Source organism: Ailuropoda melanoleuca, chromosome 1 (genome assembly GCF_002007445.2).
Source record: "Ailuropoda melanoleuca isolate Jingjing chromosome 1, ASM200744v2, whole genome shotgun sequence".
In the NCBI taxonomy this organism is placed as follows: domain Eukaryota; kingdom Metazoa; phylum Chordata; class Mammalia; order Carnivora; family Ursidae; genus Ailuropoda; species Ailuropoda melanoleuca.
The window spans coordinates 131,779,549-131,791,638 of NC_048218.1; the positions used below are offsets into that span (position 1 = coordinate 131,779,549).

Sequence of the window (12,090 nt, forward strand, 5' to 3'; positions counted from 1 at the left end):
CATTTTCAATTAGGCTAGTACAAAAAGATAGATTGTTAAAAGCTCCAGTTCTAAGGGTAAATTCGGCATGAATGACTTTTTTCCCTAAGATTAAAATGTAGCAGATAAAATTGCATGCATTTCTTTTGCATATGGAATTTCCTATCAACAAGTACATGTCTAGTGAACATTTCATTAGCAACTTACTGATTAGGAGGAATTGACCAATTATGAATGGTCTTTATAACATAGGCACAGTTACATACCAGTGAAGACAAATGCCTCTCAAAAATGTGGCCAATGAAATAATATGGAATACCTTGCATTTTTCGTTGTTCTATGATTAGAAATAGATCACAAAACAGAAATTTACTACCAAGCAAATTCACTGTCATTGATACGTACCGATAGAGCATTACCAAAATGTACATTTTCAGACTTGAAGATGTGAAAGACACCCACCTCCCCGTCCTCAATGTTCCAGAGAAATTGAAACTTACCCAGATACAGCTGGCAATATATTAAAATTTTTGAATGAAAACTTTTTGCTTTATAACACTAATCTGTTAAAGCTAAACACATCACACAGCACCTTCCTTTTGTATCTTGAAAAGTGTACATGAGCAAAAGTGGAAGAAGAGGATTGATTAGAAAAGCCCACAGTCTTTTAGATTCTCTTTGATTATTATATCTGTAACTGCATCAAACACGAACTTGACATTTTGGGTATCTGTAGCACAGGTCATGTGGGAATAAATTTCCTTATCTTCTTTCTTTAAATTCAGGTCTAGAAACTGGTTTTTGATGTAGTTCCCTGCATCTTCGAATGTATTTGGTCCTTGTTAAAAAAAAAAAAAAGACACGTTAATTGCATTTTAAAAGGAATAAAATGAGAAATATCAGTTAAGTTTTAGGACTTTACTTCGTGTGTTGTTCGATATACTCAGTGTTGAAAAATCAAGATGGCATTGGTGAGGTCTGGGATTTACGCGATATTAAATTTGTGTTCGTAACTATGCTTGCCCCACTGACCAGGGGCTTCACTTGGCCTAAAATACTCACAATATAGTAAAAATACTAAAATATATACATAAATGAGCAATGAAGTCTATATATATGATAAAGGTTGTGAATATATCTGTGTATGTGGGGGGTGTGAGTTTTCATATGAACTAAAAGAAGACTAGAAATTGTAAATGAGCGGATATGGAACGAGGTGGTGTTCGAGTTGGATCTGGAGGGGTAGCTAGAAGAGAGAAGGAAGTAGTCTGGGTGAAGGCCAAAAAGTGGCAGTGAGAAAGGCCTGTGTCACTAGACTTGAGGGTAGGGTTGAGAGTCAGATGTGCTCTTTGTAGAGTCTAGCTGGATGGAAGGGACAGATTTTTGCAGAGGTACTGTAGCAAATCAAGTAGAATGGATGGTATGGGCCAGATTATGGGCTGTATTGCTAACCGAACAAAGGAGCTGAGGCGACATCTGTAGAACTAGGAAGAGCTGTTCTTGACTGATGGTTCAATAGAGCTAAATGGAGCATTGATGAAGGGTGGGCTCGGGAATGGTTAGCCTCATAGCAGGACACACAGTGGATCAACTGGGAAAGGCAGCAGTAAAATACAAATGCTAAGAAACACAAGGCAGCTAAAAGTGACCTGTGTTGATGGGCTTTATAACAGAATATACTTTGAGGGAACCTAACATAGGATAGGGCAGCAGCATGAAGATTTTCCAAGGAGATATGATTTTTGTTCCTCACTCTATTGTAACTAGGAGAAAAATTCCATTGGGGACCATCTTTAAAACCATGTAACGTGGCTAAAATCCAAAGCACTAACAACACCAAATGCTGGCAAAGATGTGGAGCCGCAGGAACTCAAAATGGTACAGCCACTTTGGAAGGCACTTGGGCAGTTTCTTACAAAGCTAAACAGAGTCTTACCATACAGTCCAGCAGGCGGGCTTCTAGATACATACACAAAAACTTACATGCACACAAAATCCTGAAATAGATGTTTATAGCAGCTTTATTCATAATTGGCCAAAATTGGAAGTCACTAAGATGTCTTTCGATAGGTGAAAGATCAAAGAAACTGGCTTATGGGATGAAATATTATTCAACAGTAAAAGGAAATGGACTATCAACCCATGAAAAGACATGGAGGACATTTAAATGCATATTGCATTTTATAATGAAAAGTGAAAGTCTGTCAGAAAATGCCATATATTGTATGATCATAGCTCTATGACATTCTGGAAAGGGCACAACTATAGATAGAATTAAAAGATCAGAGATTGCCACAAGTTGGAGGGGAGGGGTAAAGCATAGGTTTATAGTGGAACACAGATGATTCTGATGGCAGTGAAACTATTCTGTATGTTATTGTAATGGTGGGGACATGACATGAATTTGGCAAAACACAGAACCGTATAACACAGAGTGCCCCTACTAAACTATGGACTTTAGTTATAACATATCAATACCTGTTAGTCAATTATAACAAGTGTTAATAGTAGGGGAAATGGGAAGCTGACCAGAGAGGGAGTAGATGAGAACTCTGTGTTTTCCATTCATTTGTCCTGTAAACTAAAACCTGCTCTAAGAAATAAAGCAGTTTATTGGTTAGAAGAAAACATGCAGAGCCTTATTGAGTCTATATTTAGTTTGTAATATTTAACATGGAATCATGATTCTATTTAATCACATGATAGATGTGTTAACATATAATTAATATTTACAAAGCTAGAAGAAAGATAGAAGCACCAGTTTTAGATTAGCATGAATAGCTACTCTGACAGAATGCCATGCTTCTAATAACATCTGGCTACCCATGAAATGAAGTGGTGGAATTGGACTTCTACTTGTGTTTTTTTTTTTGTTTTTTTATTTTTTAAAAGATTTTATTTGAGAAAGCAAGCGTGCACATGAGTGCGGGGGAGGGGCAGAGGCAGAGGGAGAAGCAGACTCCACGCTGTGCAGGGAGCCCCATGTGGGGCTCAATCTCAGGACCCTGAGATCATGACCTGAGCCAAAGGCAGACGCTTAACCAACTGAGCCACCCAAGCGCCCCGTTTGTCATTTAAATTATAAGTATTTCCATCTTACACACAATTTCATTAATGGAGCATGTAACTATATACAAAAAAAAAAAAAAGAAAGAAAGAAAAAAGGAAAGTGTCTCTGAAGGAAAAAAAACCCACTTACAGAGCCTGACATTTGCAGTCATTAACAGGATCAGCACAAGAATTCTAGGACCTAGGAAAACCGAAAAGGAAAACTGGAAAGAGAAAATGTCACTATTCTCAAAATCATTCAAACTGTCCCTCAGGAAACTTAATTCAGACTTTGAGAAAACTGCATTATAAAGTTTCATTAGGAAATACATAAAAAGTGCCAATTTGGGGGGGGTGCCGGGGGTGGGGGGCGCAGTCAGCTGCGTGTCTGACTCTCGGTTTCCGCTCAGGTCATGATCTCCGGGTCTTGAGATTCGGCCCGCGTCAAGCTCCACACTTTGCACCGTCTGCTTCGGACTCTCTGCCCTTCCCTCTTGTTCTCTCCTCTCTCTTTCTCTCTCTCTCGAATAAAATTAATCTTTAAAAAATGTCAATTTGGAGTATATTATATTGTTCATAATGTTTACGATGATATAGTTCACAGTGTTGTGTAATACGCAGGGTAGCAACACCGACCGGTCCACCTCATCTGCCATGCATTCATTAGAGCTTTGCTCTAATGCCGACAGTGTAGAGAGGGTTTCCAATTTCTCTGCAAGAGTCCTTCCAGTCTGGATCATACACGTGACTCAGGCAATTATCAGAAGCCCTAACTTCGTAAATGTTACCTTTCAAGATGAAGATAGGAAAATATAGGTCTATATAAGAATTTTGTAGGGAATTAAAAAAGTATCTTACCAGTGTATTCTGGAAAGCAGATACTAAGGTGCACTTTGGTTACTTTTTCTTGAAAGAGATCTTTTTTATTGAGAAACAGCACAATGGAGGTGGTTGCAAAGTACTTGTGATTGCAGATACTGTTGAACAGGTGCAGGCTCTCATGCATTCTGTTCTGTCAGGTATAAAGGTGAGCGTGTGTAGGATTATTATTTGCAAAACGTTAACATTGGGCATTATAAACCAGGCTCGAGAAGTAACATCTATGTTTGGAGGATCTTCCTGAGTTGGGGAATGTGGTAGTAATGTTGGGAAGCACAAATGCTTTGTGTTTTGTTTTACCCTGGCTTTATTTTCCTTTGAGACTCACCACTTCCTCATCTTCCACTAGGACCATGTCATAGGCACTGAGTGCGGCACAAAATATAATGCACGTAACGCCTTCAAAGCAGTGAATCCATTTCTTTCTCTCCGATCTCTGTCCTCCTACGTCGAACATTCTTTAAAAAAAATAAAACAGAATAACAAGTCTTACTTAGAACTACCCACCAAATGTTACATTAGTATTGACATTTAGAAGTATAAGTGAACGCTCTCATATCTTTAAAAGATAATCTTTTGATTTTCATTGACTATAAAATATTTTATTTGCCCAATTTGCAGCCCAAGGACTACAGAAAAAGAGGAAGTTCATCTTTTTTTCTTGTTCTGTTCTTTTTTTTAATTCATGCAAGCTAGATAAAATTGCATACTGACTTTGAGGGATTGGGTAATTTTTAGCAGTTTGCAGTTTTAGTAAGAAATTTAGTAGACTTGAGAGATTTTTGATGGAAGTCTGTGCATAGGGTAGAAGTGTTGCATCACTGTATAGTACACCTGAAACTAATAGAACACTGCGCGTTAACTGCACCGGAACTAAAATTAACCAAAAAAAAAAAGGTCTATGCATAGTCTTAAATGAACAGAATCTACAAAAAGATTGGAGGCTAACATAGTTCTGATACTAAGATTCTTCTTCTCTTAGTTCTTCCTTCCTTCCTTCCTTCCTTCCTTCCTTCCTTCCTTCATTCAATTATTGTTCACATTTTTTGTGCGAGACACCGTGTTAGGCCTTCCAACACAAAGATGAAAAGATACGGTTACTATCTTCAAAGAGCTTGCTGTCTTGGAGAGAGAAAAACAATATGTTATTATAGGATTATATGATAAATGATATTTTATTTTAAAGATTATACTTATTTGAGAGAGAGAGAGAAAGCAAGGGAAGGGGCAGAGGCAGAGGGAGTGGGAGAAGGAATCTCAAGCAGACTCTTGCTAAGCACGAACCTGACAGAGAGCTCAATCCCAGGACCCTGAGAACTTGACCCCAGCCGAAATCAACCGTCGGACGCTTAACTGACTGAGCCACCCAGGTGCCCAGCCCTATATAATAACATACGGATACACAAGGTAAAGTGTGAGCCCAGAGGGAAACCTGAGTCAGCCTGAGTCATCTTGGAGCTTACTCAGAGGAGGTGTTTGAAAATGTGGCTCGACCTTGTAGCTCAGTAAAGACACTAGGAGTTATGTTTAAGAACTTCCTTTTCCTTACCCTCCATATAATACATGTGCAAAATGCATTTCCCAATTCATCCACTTCTTTCCAAGGCCCCTTCTCTTGTACAAGCCACTGACATTTCTCAGCAGGGCAACAGCCAGAGTTCTGCAACTTCCTACAGGCTTCTCAACCACAGAACCACACACAGGCTGATCTTAGGGCTCTGGCGATGTGGGTTCCTGCTTAATTTTCCCAGCTTAGTTCATACCACTTTCTTCTTTAATACAGTCCAATCACAAGGCTACTCTTGAAGGTCCTTTAGTATAAACCTAACTTTTTGCTGCTTCAGGACTTTGGTACAGCCCGTCTCCTTCCCAGGTGACTTGACTCCTTTCTTCATGACATGACCCTGCCTCTTTCTCACCTCGCAGGTCTTACAGTCATTGTCTCCACCACAGGGAAGCCGCCTTGAGCCTCCATGTGAATTATGTCTTGCCCCATCTCCATTTACTTTCTCTCACATCACTTTCTTTCCTATAAAGGATTGCTTTATAGGATGGTTTTAATGGGATGGGGAGGGTTGATATCAAGTGCATATGTCAGTCATCAAGGAATGAGAGAACATGGCATGTCTGGGGAAAGCACATAATTTGTATTTTTGGGAACGTGAAAACTTAGGTAAAACCATTGAGATAAATGGCCTGATAATTATTCATTTATTCAATGAATATTTATTGATCATGCCAGGCATTAGAATCTAAAGAAGATTCTAATCTATGTGGAGGTGGTGGTGGTGGCAGTGGTGGTGAGGCCTGTGTATGTGTGTGCATATGTCTGTGTGAACAGACAGGATATAAATATAGGGAGTGCAGGGGCGAGTCACAATTTGAACTAAACTACCTGGAAACTGCTAATTAAACACTTAAGGAGATGAGGGATTGAACCAAGCGAATGTCAGGGAAAACGTTCCAGGTAGAGGCAGCAGAGGAAAGAGCAAGAGCACAGGATCTGAGCAGGTGGAAGTAAATTGGCATGTTAGTCCTGAAATAGATGAACTGGGTCTTTTGTATTACACAAGAAGATGACATTTATATTGCAATCAGTGGGGGAGCTATGGGAGATTTGGGGGCAGGGAATTAACATTGTTTGCTTGTTTGTTATGTTAGGTCACTTTGATCTGAGTCCAGAAGATAGATTTGGTAAGGAAGAGACTAGAGGCAGAAAAATTATGCGGCTTTTGTAATAGTTTACCCACAACATGTTAATTACCGAGAAACATGCAAGCTGTACAGAGATTTCAAAGGCAATACCTGTACCTGGGGTAATAAATGCCAATCATCTGACTTGTTGAAGATAACCAAAAGTAGAATACGTTGTAGAGTACATCCTATTACTTTAGGCTTCAGGCAGAGAATAGACATATAGAGCTGAATTCCTCAAATCCGTATGTGTGTACACACACACACACACACACACACACACACACCCAAATGCTAAAAGACTTGAGTAGTAGATGGAAAGAGGAGATGCTCTCAATATTCAAGATAATGTTGAAGAAATCAGTAGTTAGGTGCTTTGGAAACTCAAATTCAGGGTCAATAAACACTATTGTAGGTGCTGCTAATACCAAACCGTCTGTAGTGTCAGACTTGTAATATAAATGGAGGAAGAGGACAGAATTTTGACTTTAAGGTTATATTATGTGTAAACCAACCGACACATTTAATTTTTAAAAACGAGTCAACACTCTTATAGAAGCAAAGATAATTAATATGCAGTCAGACCTTTAAATTTTAGTCAAATATTTTGTTGATCTATAGAAGTATTCTTAGTCTTTTTTTCAGACTTTGAAAAGATTTCATCTATAGCTTTATTGATATTATAAAATGTAGGACAAATGGAAATAGTTTAGATCATAACTTATATTTCCTCCATAAGTTCCCACCAATTATAGTGTCTTAAAATTAACACATCTAATGAGAGTTTATTTGCCAGGGCGTGAGCAGTCCACAACAACTGACTCAAATTTTAAACTATAAACTTATCAGTTAATACCTAGTGTCCACGGTTAGCTTTTAAACTCTTAAACTCTCACCAGTAGGTTGGAATTGCCTTCACTGTAAAGTCTGTCCTTCTTCCCCTAGGTCAGACAGTAGTTATGTGTTGTCAAACTGGGCAAAAAGGTAAAACTCCCCTTCCCAGATGTTTTGTTCTACGATTTTAATGGTAATACTATAGACTGTCGGGATTCTGGGTGTTGTGTATATTCTCCATTTGGTCATAGACGAATATGTGGTGGATCATTTGTTGGCAAAGAAATGTAAAACTGTGGTTGAACAAAGATACGTGAACTTGTGGATTTTGGTGTGCTGAAGATTGACTATGCATCAGTAGGTTTAAACTCCTGGTAAGCTTTTCAAACTAAAACCACCCATTGTATCTCCACCCACTAGATTTGAACATGTAAGTATCTCCATAATCCTTGTTTCCTCTTTCGTTCTAGTCCTCTTTTCAGGGTTTGCTTCCATCGTGGGCATCCCACAATGGAGAGCTAACTAATTGTGGAATGAGGAGAAAAGTTGCTTGATGGATAGATGTCTGTGCTAGCATAGTCCAATATTCAGTTTCCACAGTAGAAATGATACTGCTGTAGGAACCAAATTCCAGGACACCTTGGTTAAGTTTTCCCCACCCAATAGGACTTGGTTTTGTCTAACTATCGTTTCTTTTTGAGCCTCTTTTTCTCTGCTTTTATGGCCAACTAAGTAAGCTATCTCCATCTATCTGATTATTTCTTTTTTAAATTACATTTATATTTTCAATTTGATTATATTCAAAACTCATAAATCTGAGGATATTCTATTAGTGGAACTGCTCAGATTCCTGGCACAGTGATCAAATATTTTATCTCAAGGAGGATAACCTTATTTCTCTCATGTTAATAGTTTTAAAATCAGAAAAAAAATTGCAGGGAATCCCTTGCAATGAAAACAGTAATAAGAATTATCAAGATATGGGTATTACCAATTTATGAACTCTGGAGGGAATTTAAACTCCCCAGGAAAAGGGAGAAACAGAAACTTCACGTACTTTCCCTATTTTTCTTTTCTACAATGTAATGCTCTCAACTGGCTTTCCCAAGAAATAGAATGCTTGGAAAATCTTTAAGATGAAATTCAGAGCAAGCCCAGCAATCTCGCTGGCTCCCCTGGCTTTCTCTGATCATTCAGCTTCTTCACAGCCTACTGTTGACATTAATATCTTTGTGTAAGGGTAGCTATTCTCCTCTTCAGGTAAATATATACAATTAGCGAGGGATATAATGTGTAATATGACCCTTAGCCCACTGTTCTTTTAATGTATCATGCAGTCTTCACTAAACGTGTTTTAATAGGCTTAGCTTTCTCCTGAGGAAGGGAAGACAAAGATTTGTCCTGTGAGGGTTTTGTCATATTGATTAAAAATGGCTTTTGAAAGTCTTAGACTGCATGCTAATTACCTTCTCATTTTATGACTCAGATGTATGCGCATGTGCTCAGGTTGAAGTTAGAGACAAAGGTCCAGGGAGCATAGAACATTGCTCTGATGCCACCTGCCATTACAGAATTGAAATGTTCATTAGCAAATCAGACCACAAGCTGGAGTTTTGTTTTCATACTGAGTCTATTGGATAATATGTTAGCTCTAAGAAGTTATGTGTTCTTTTGCTGCTGTTGTAATAATTTCTTTTCATACATCTCTCTTCACTTTTAGCTCTTCGTCTAAAGTTTAATTTGGTGCTTATTTTAGAGTTGTGAAGTATTGAAACCTATTGAAACAGTTTAGAGATTCCTGAAGTAGAAGCTTTTACTTAAATATTTCATTGAATAAGAAATATCTCGTATCTAAAAATATATGTAAATATATAAATATATCAGAATATACATGAATATGAACACATATATTCTATCATGACCATTTTGTGAAAAACAAAAGGAAAACTATGAGAAAAACATGCATTCTTGCTGACTGAATATTTGGATTGGTCAAATCTGCAGGGACTATCAATGAGGTAAATGCACATGTGATACAGATTGAGTAGCCTTGATTCCCTGAGGAGTGAAAGTAACCAGAGCATTAATGATATTGAATGGAATGTGCAATTCTCATTTGGGTGAAGAAGTTTTATTTTACTTATTTGTTTGTTTGGTAATACATATTTCCTTATTAAGTCTGATAGCTCAGTTGGAATTCTTAAATTAAAAAAAAGCTTTTTAAATGTCTGAGTTGTATGATACAGCTAAAAATCCACAGGCAAGGCTTTTAAGTGACAGCTGAACATTGATTATTTGTTTAACTACTCATGGCATTAATGTAGGGCAAGTCATCAGGGCTTTATGGCTTTATATTCAGCAGTTGAGTTGTGTAGTCTATTTTAAACAATTGGGAAAGCTGTTGAGTTTTATGGCTTTGTGTCAAACAGTTGGCTAAATATTTAACCATACCAGATTATTCACACTTCATATTAGAATAGATTATAATGAAGTAATCTGTACTTTGTAATGCTTACAAAATTATTACATAATGTAGGATAGCCAAAGATTGCTAATGGTACTGCAGCTAATTTGTTAGAAGTCTTTGCTCTTCCTATGAAGTATGTGACTTCTCTTGGAAAAAAGGGAATTTCTGACATCTATATGTTTGACCACAGATAAAGCAGACCTAATCTGGGTTGGAATTTATTTTAAATTATTTTGTTGAGTGGAATTGTTCTAAGATACTTGGTTGTATCAGAATTGGTATAACTTCTTAAGATGGCCACATATGAAAGGGCCATATACATCTGTGTCATCACTATACAGACATAGCAAAGCAGCCTAACCAAGTCTTTCCCTACTGTGCCAAGTTCTGAAAATAGATCAGGGTAAATATTTGTGGATAAGAGAGTTATGCACAGAGATCATTCTAAATCCTTTAATTGCTAGTGATAGAAAAACAGAATCAAAAGGACTTATAACCATAAAAAAGTCAGGTCTCTAAATGCTCATAGTTGTTAATAACATGATATACTTTCTACTCAATGTGTGGTGTCTGTTCGGAAATTAAAATGCCCAGTAGATAATTCTCTTCATTATTGAATAACATAATTCATAAAGTCATTAAAATATATCACTAGAATAAATTAGACATGTTATAGAGCTTACTGTTTGGATAATATTGACTATGCACATACTGAAACAAATAAATAGTTATCTATGAGTTATTGCTCTGTGAGATTTAGGAGACAACGATAAAGCTAACTTGGGATCTAGCAGCTGGGTAGACAATCAGACTCACTCTTAAGCTGACTTACACCCCCACAAAGAGGAACACAGTGCACATGATCACCTTAAAATTCAAGAAAATTATAATTTATGTCCTATCACAGATCCACTCGAACATTATTGAAAATAGTTATGTTGAACTTAACAAAACCTGAAGCTCTACATTGTAATAGTTGCTGACTTCTCTTTGACATAGTTTTATGTCCTTTCAATCCTCTTTACTTGTGGAACAACTAGGAAGTGACTTCTCTGTAATTGTTTGATAAGCCTTGTAAATCTTTAAGTTCTTTGCCCTGAGGAATTATTTTATAATGATAAAAGAGCTCACACTTGTATTTTCCATTTACATAGTACTTTAACATCTGTAAAGATAATTCTGTAAAGATAATTTCTTTTATGTTAGACTGTTGGAGTTCTGGTTTGATAAGAACTCTAAGGTAATTTCCATTAAATTAGGTGATACAGGAAGATGGTGCAGTATATTGGCAGAGAGAATTTTTCCTTTTGATGCTCCTGTTTAAAATTCTACAGTTCTCTAATTTAATATGCAAATTTAATCTTTAGTTTTAAATAATCATAGGATGATGTATGCTATGTGAATACAAATCAATGCTAATGTAATGTATTTTAATACCTGGGCACTTACTGAAATGAAGTTGGAAGGTATCTTATTTTTATACTTTCTATTTTGAAATACTACCAAATTTTACACTACAAAAGCCTGTGCACCTTTAGATAATCCTATTCAGCCCTTCCAAAAAAAAAAAGTGATTTAACTGTGGGAATTTATTAAGGGATTAATATATCTCAGTTGCTGTGATCAAACTTAAACATGTGATTAAGTGATTTTAAATAGTTCCTTAAGAAAGTAGAGTTGCCTTTTTTATATTTTGTAGTAAAATTTAAATATTTTCAAGATTTAATTGTTTAAACACTTGTGTTTAGAGAAACTCCCTGCATTTTAATATTCTCCATTTCCTTATTGAAGATGCCTTCTAATAACAAACCCTCTTTAGTGGGAGGAAAAGCAAAACCTATTAAAAAGAGTTAAAGACCTGTTCTAATGAATGGCAAAGAGGTCATAGTTGTGTAGTGTAGATAATGTTACTTCAAAAAGAAGTCCTAACTTGGCTTTACAAGCCAGTTCCCAGACACCTCCTTTTCAGCATTAATGCTGTCATAGAGAATTAGCAAGCCCTTTCCTAGGCCTTCCTCAGGCCAGCGAGATAGGAAAGCAACAGAGGCAATCACCTACCTGTGGGACTCAGTGCCTCACAAACCATGGAGCTGAGAAAGGACAGGAAAACGATGATGCACCAGTGGGGGTTTAGAGGTATAATCTGAAGAGGCCTATTATGAGGTCCCATATCTTTAAAATAAGGTTTT

At 37.0% G+C, this 12,090-nt stretch overlaps 1 protein-coding gene across 1 annotated transcript in view; it reads right to left on the reverse strand.

Annotated features, from left to right (window-relative positions):
* Positions 1-626: 626 nt before the first annotated feature.
* GNAT3 (G protein subunit alpha transducin 3) overlaps positions 627-12,090 on the reverse strand; it is a 51,842-nt gene continuing 40,378 nt past the window's right edge. The window contains exons 6-8 of the mRNA XM_002918261.4: positions 4,235-4,364; positions 3,886-4,039; positions 627-817 (exon numbers count right to left, since the gene is read on the reverse strand). Coding sequence (XP_002918307.1) covers positions 627-817; positions 3,886-4,039; positions 4,235-4,364 — 475 coding nt within the window. The remainder of the gene's footprint in view (positions 818-3,885; positions 4,040-4,234; positions 4,365-12,090) is intronic.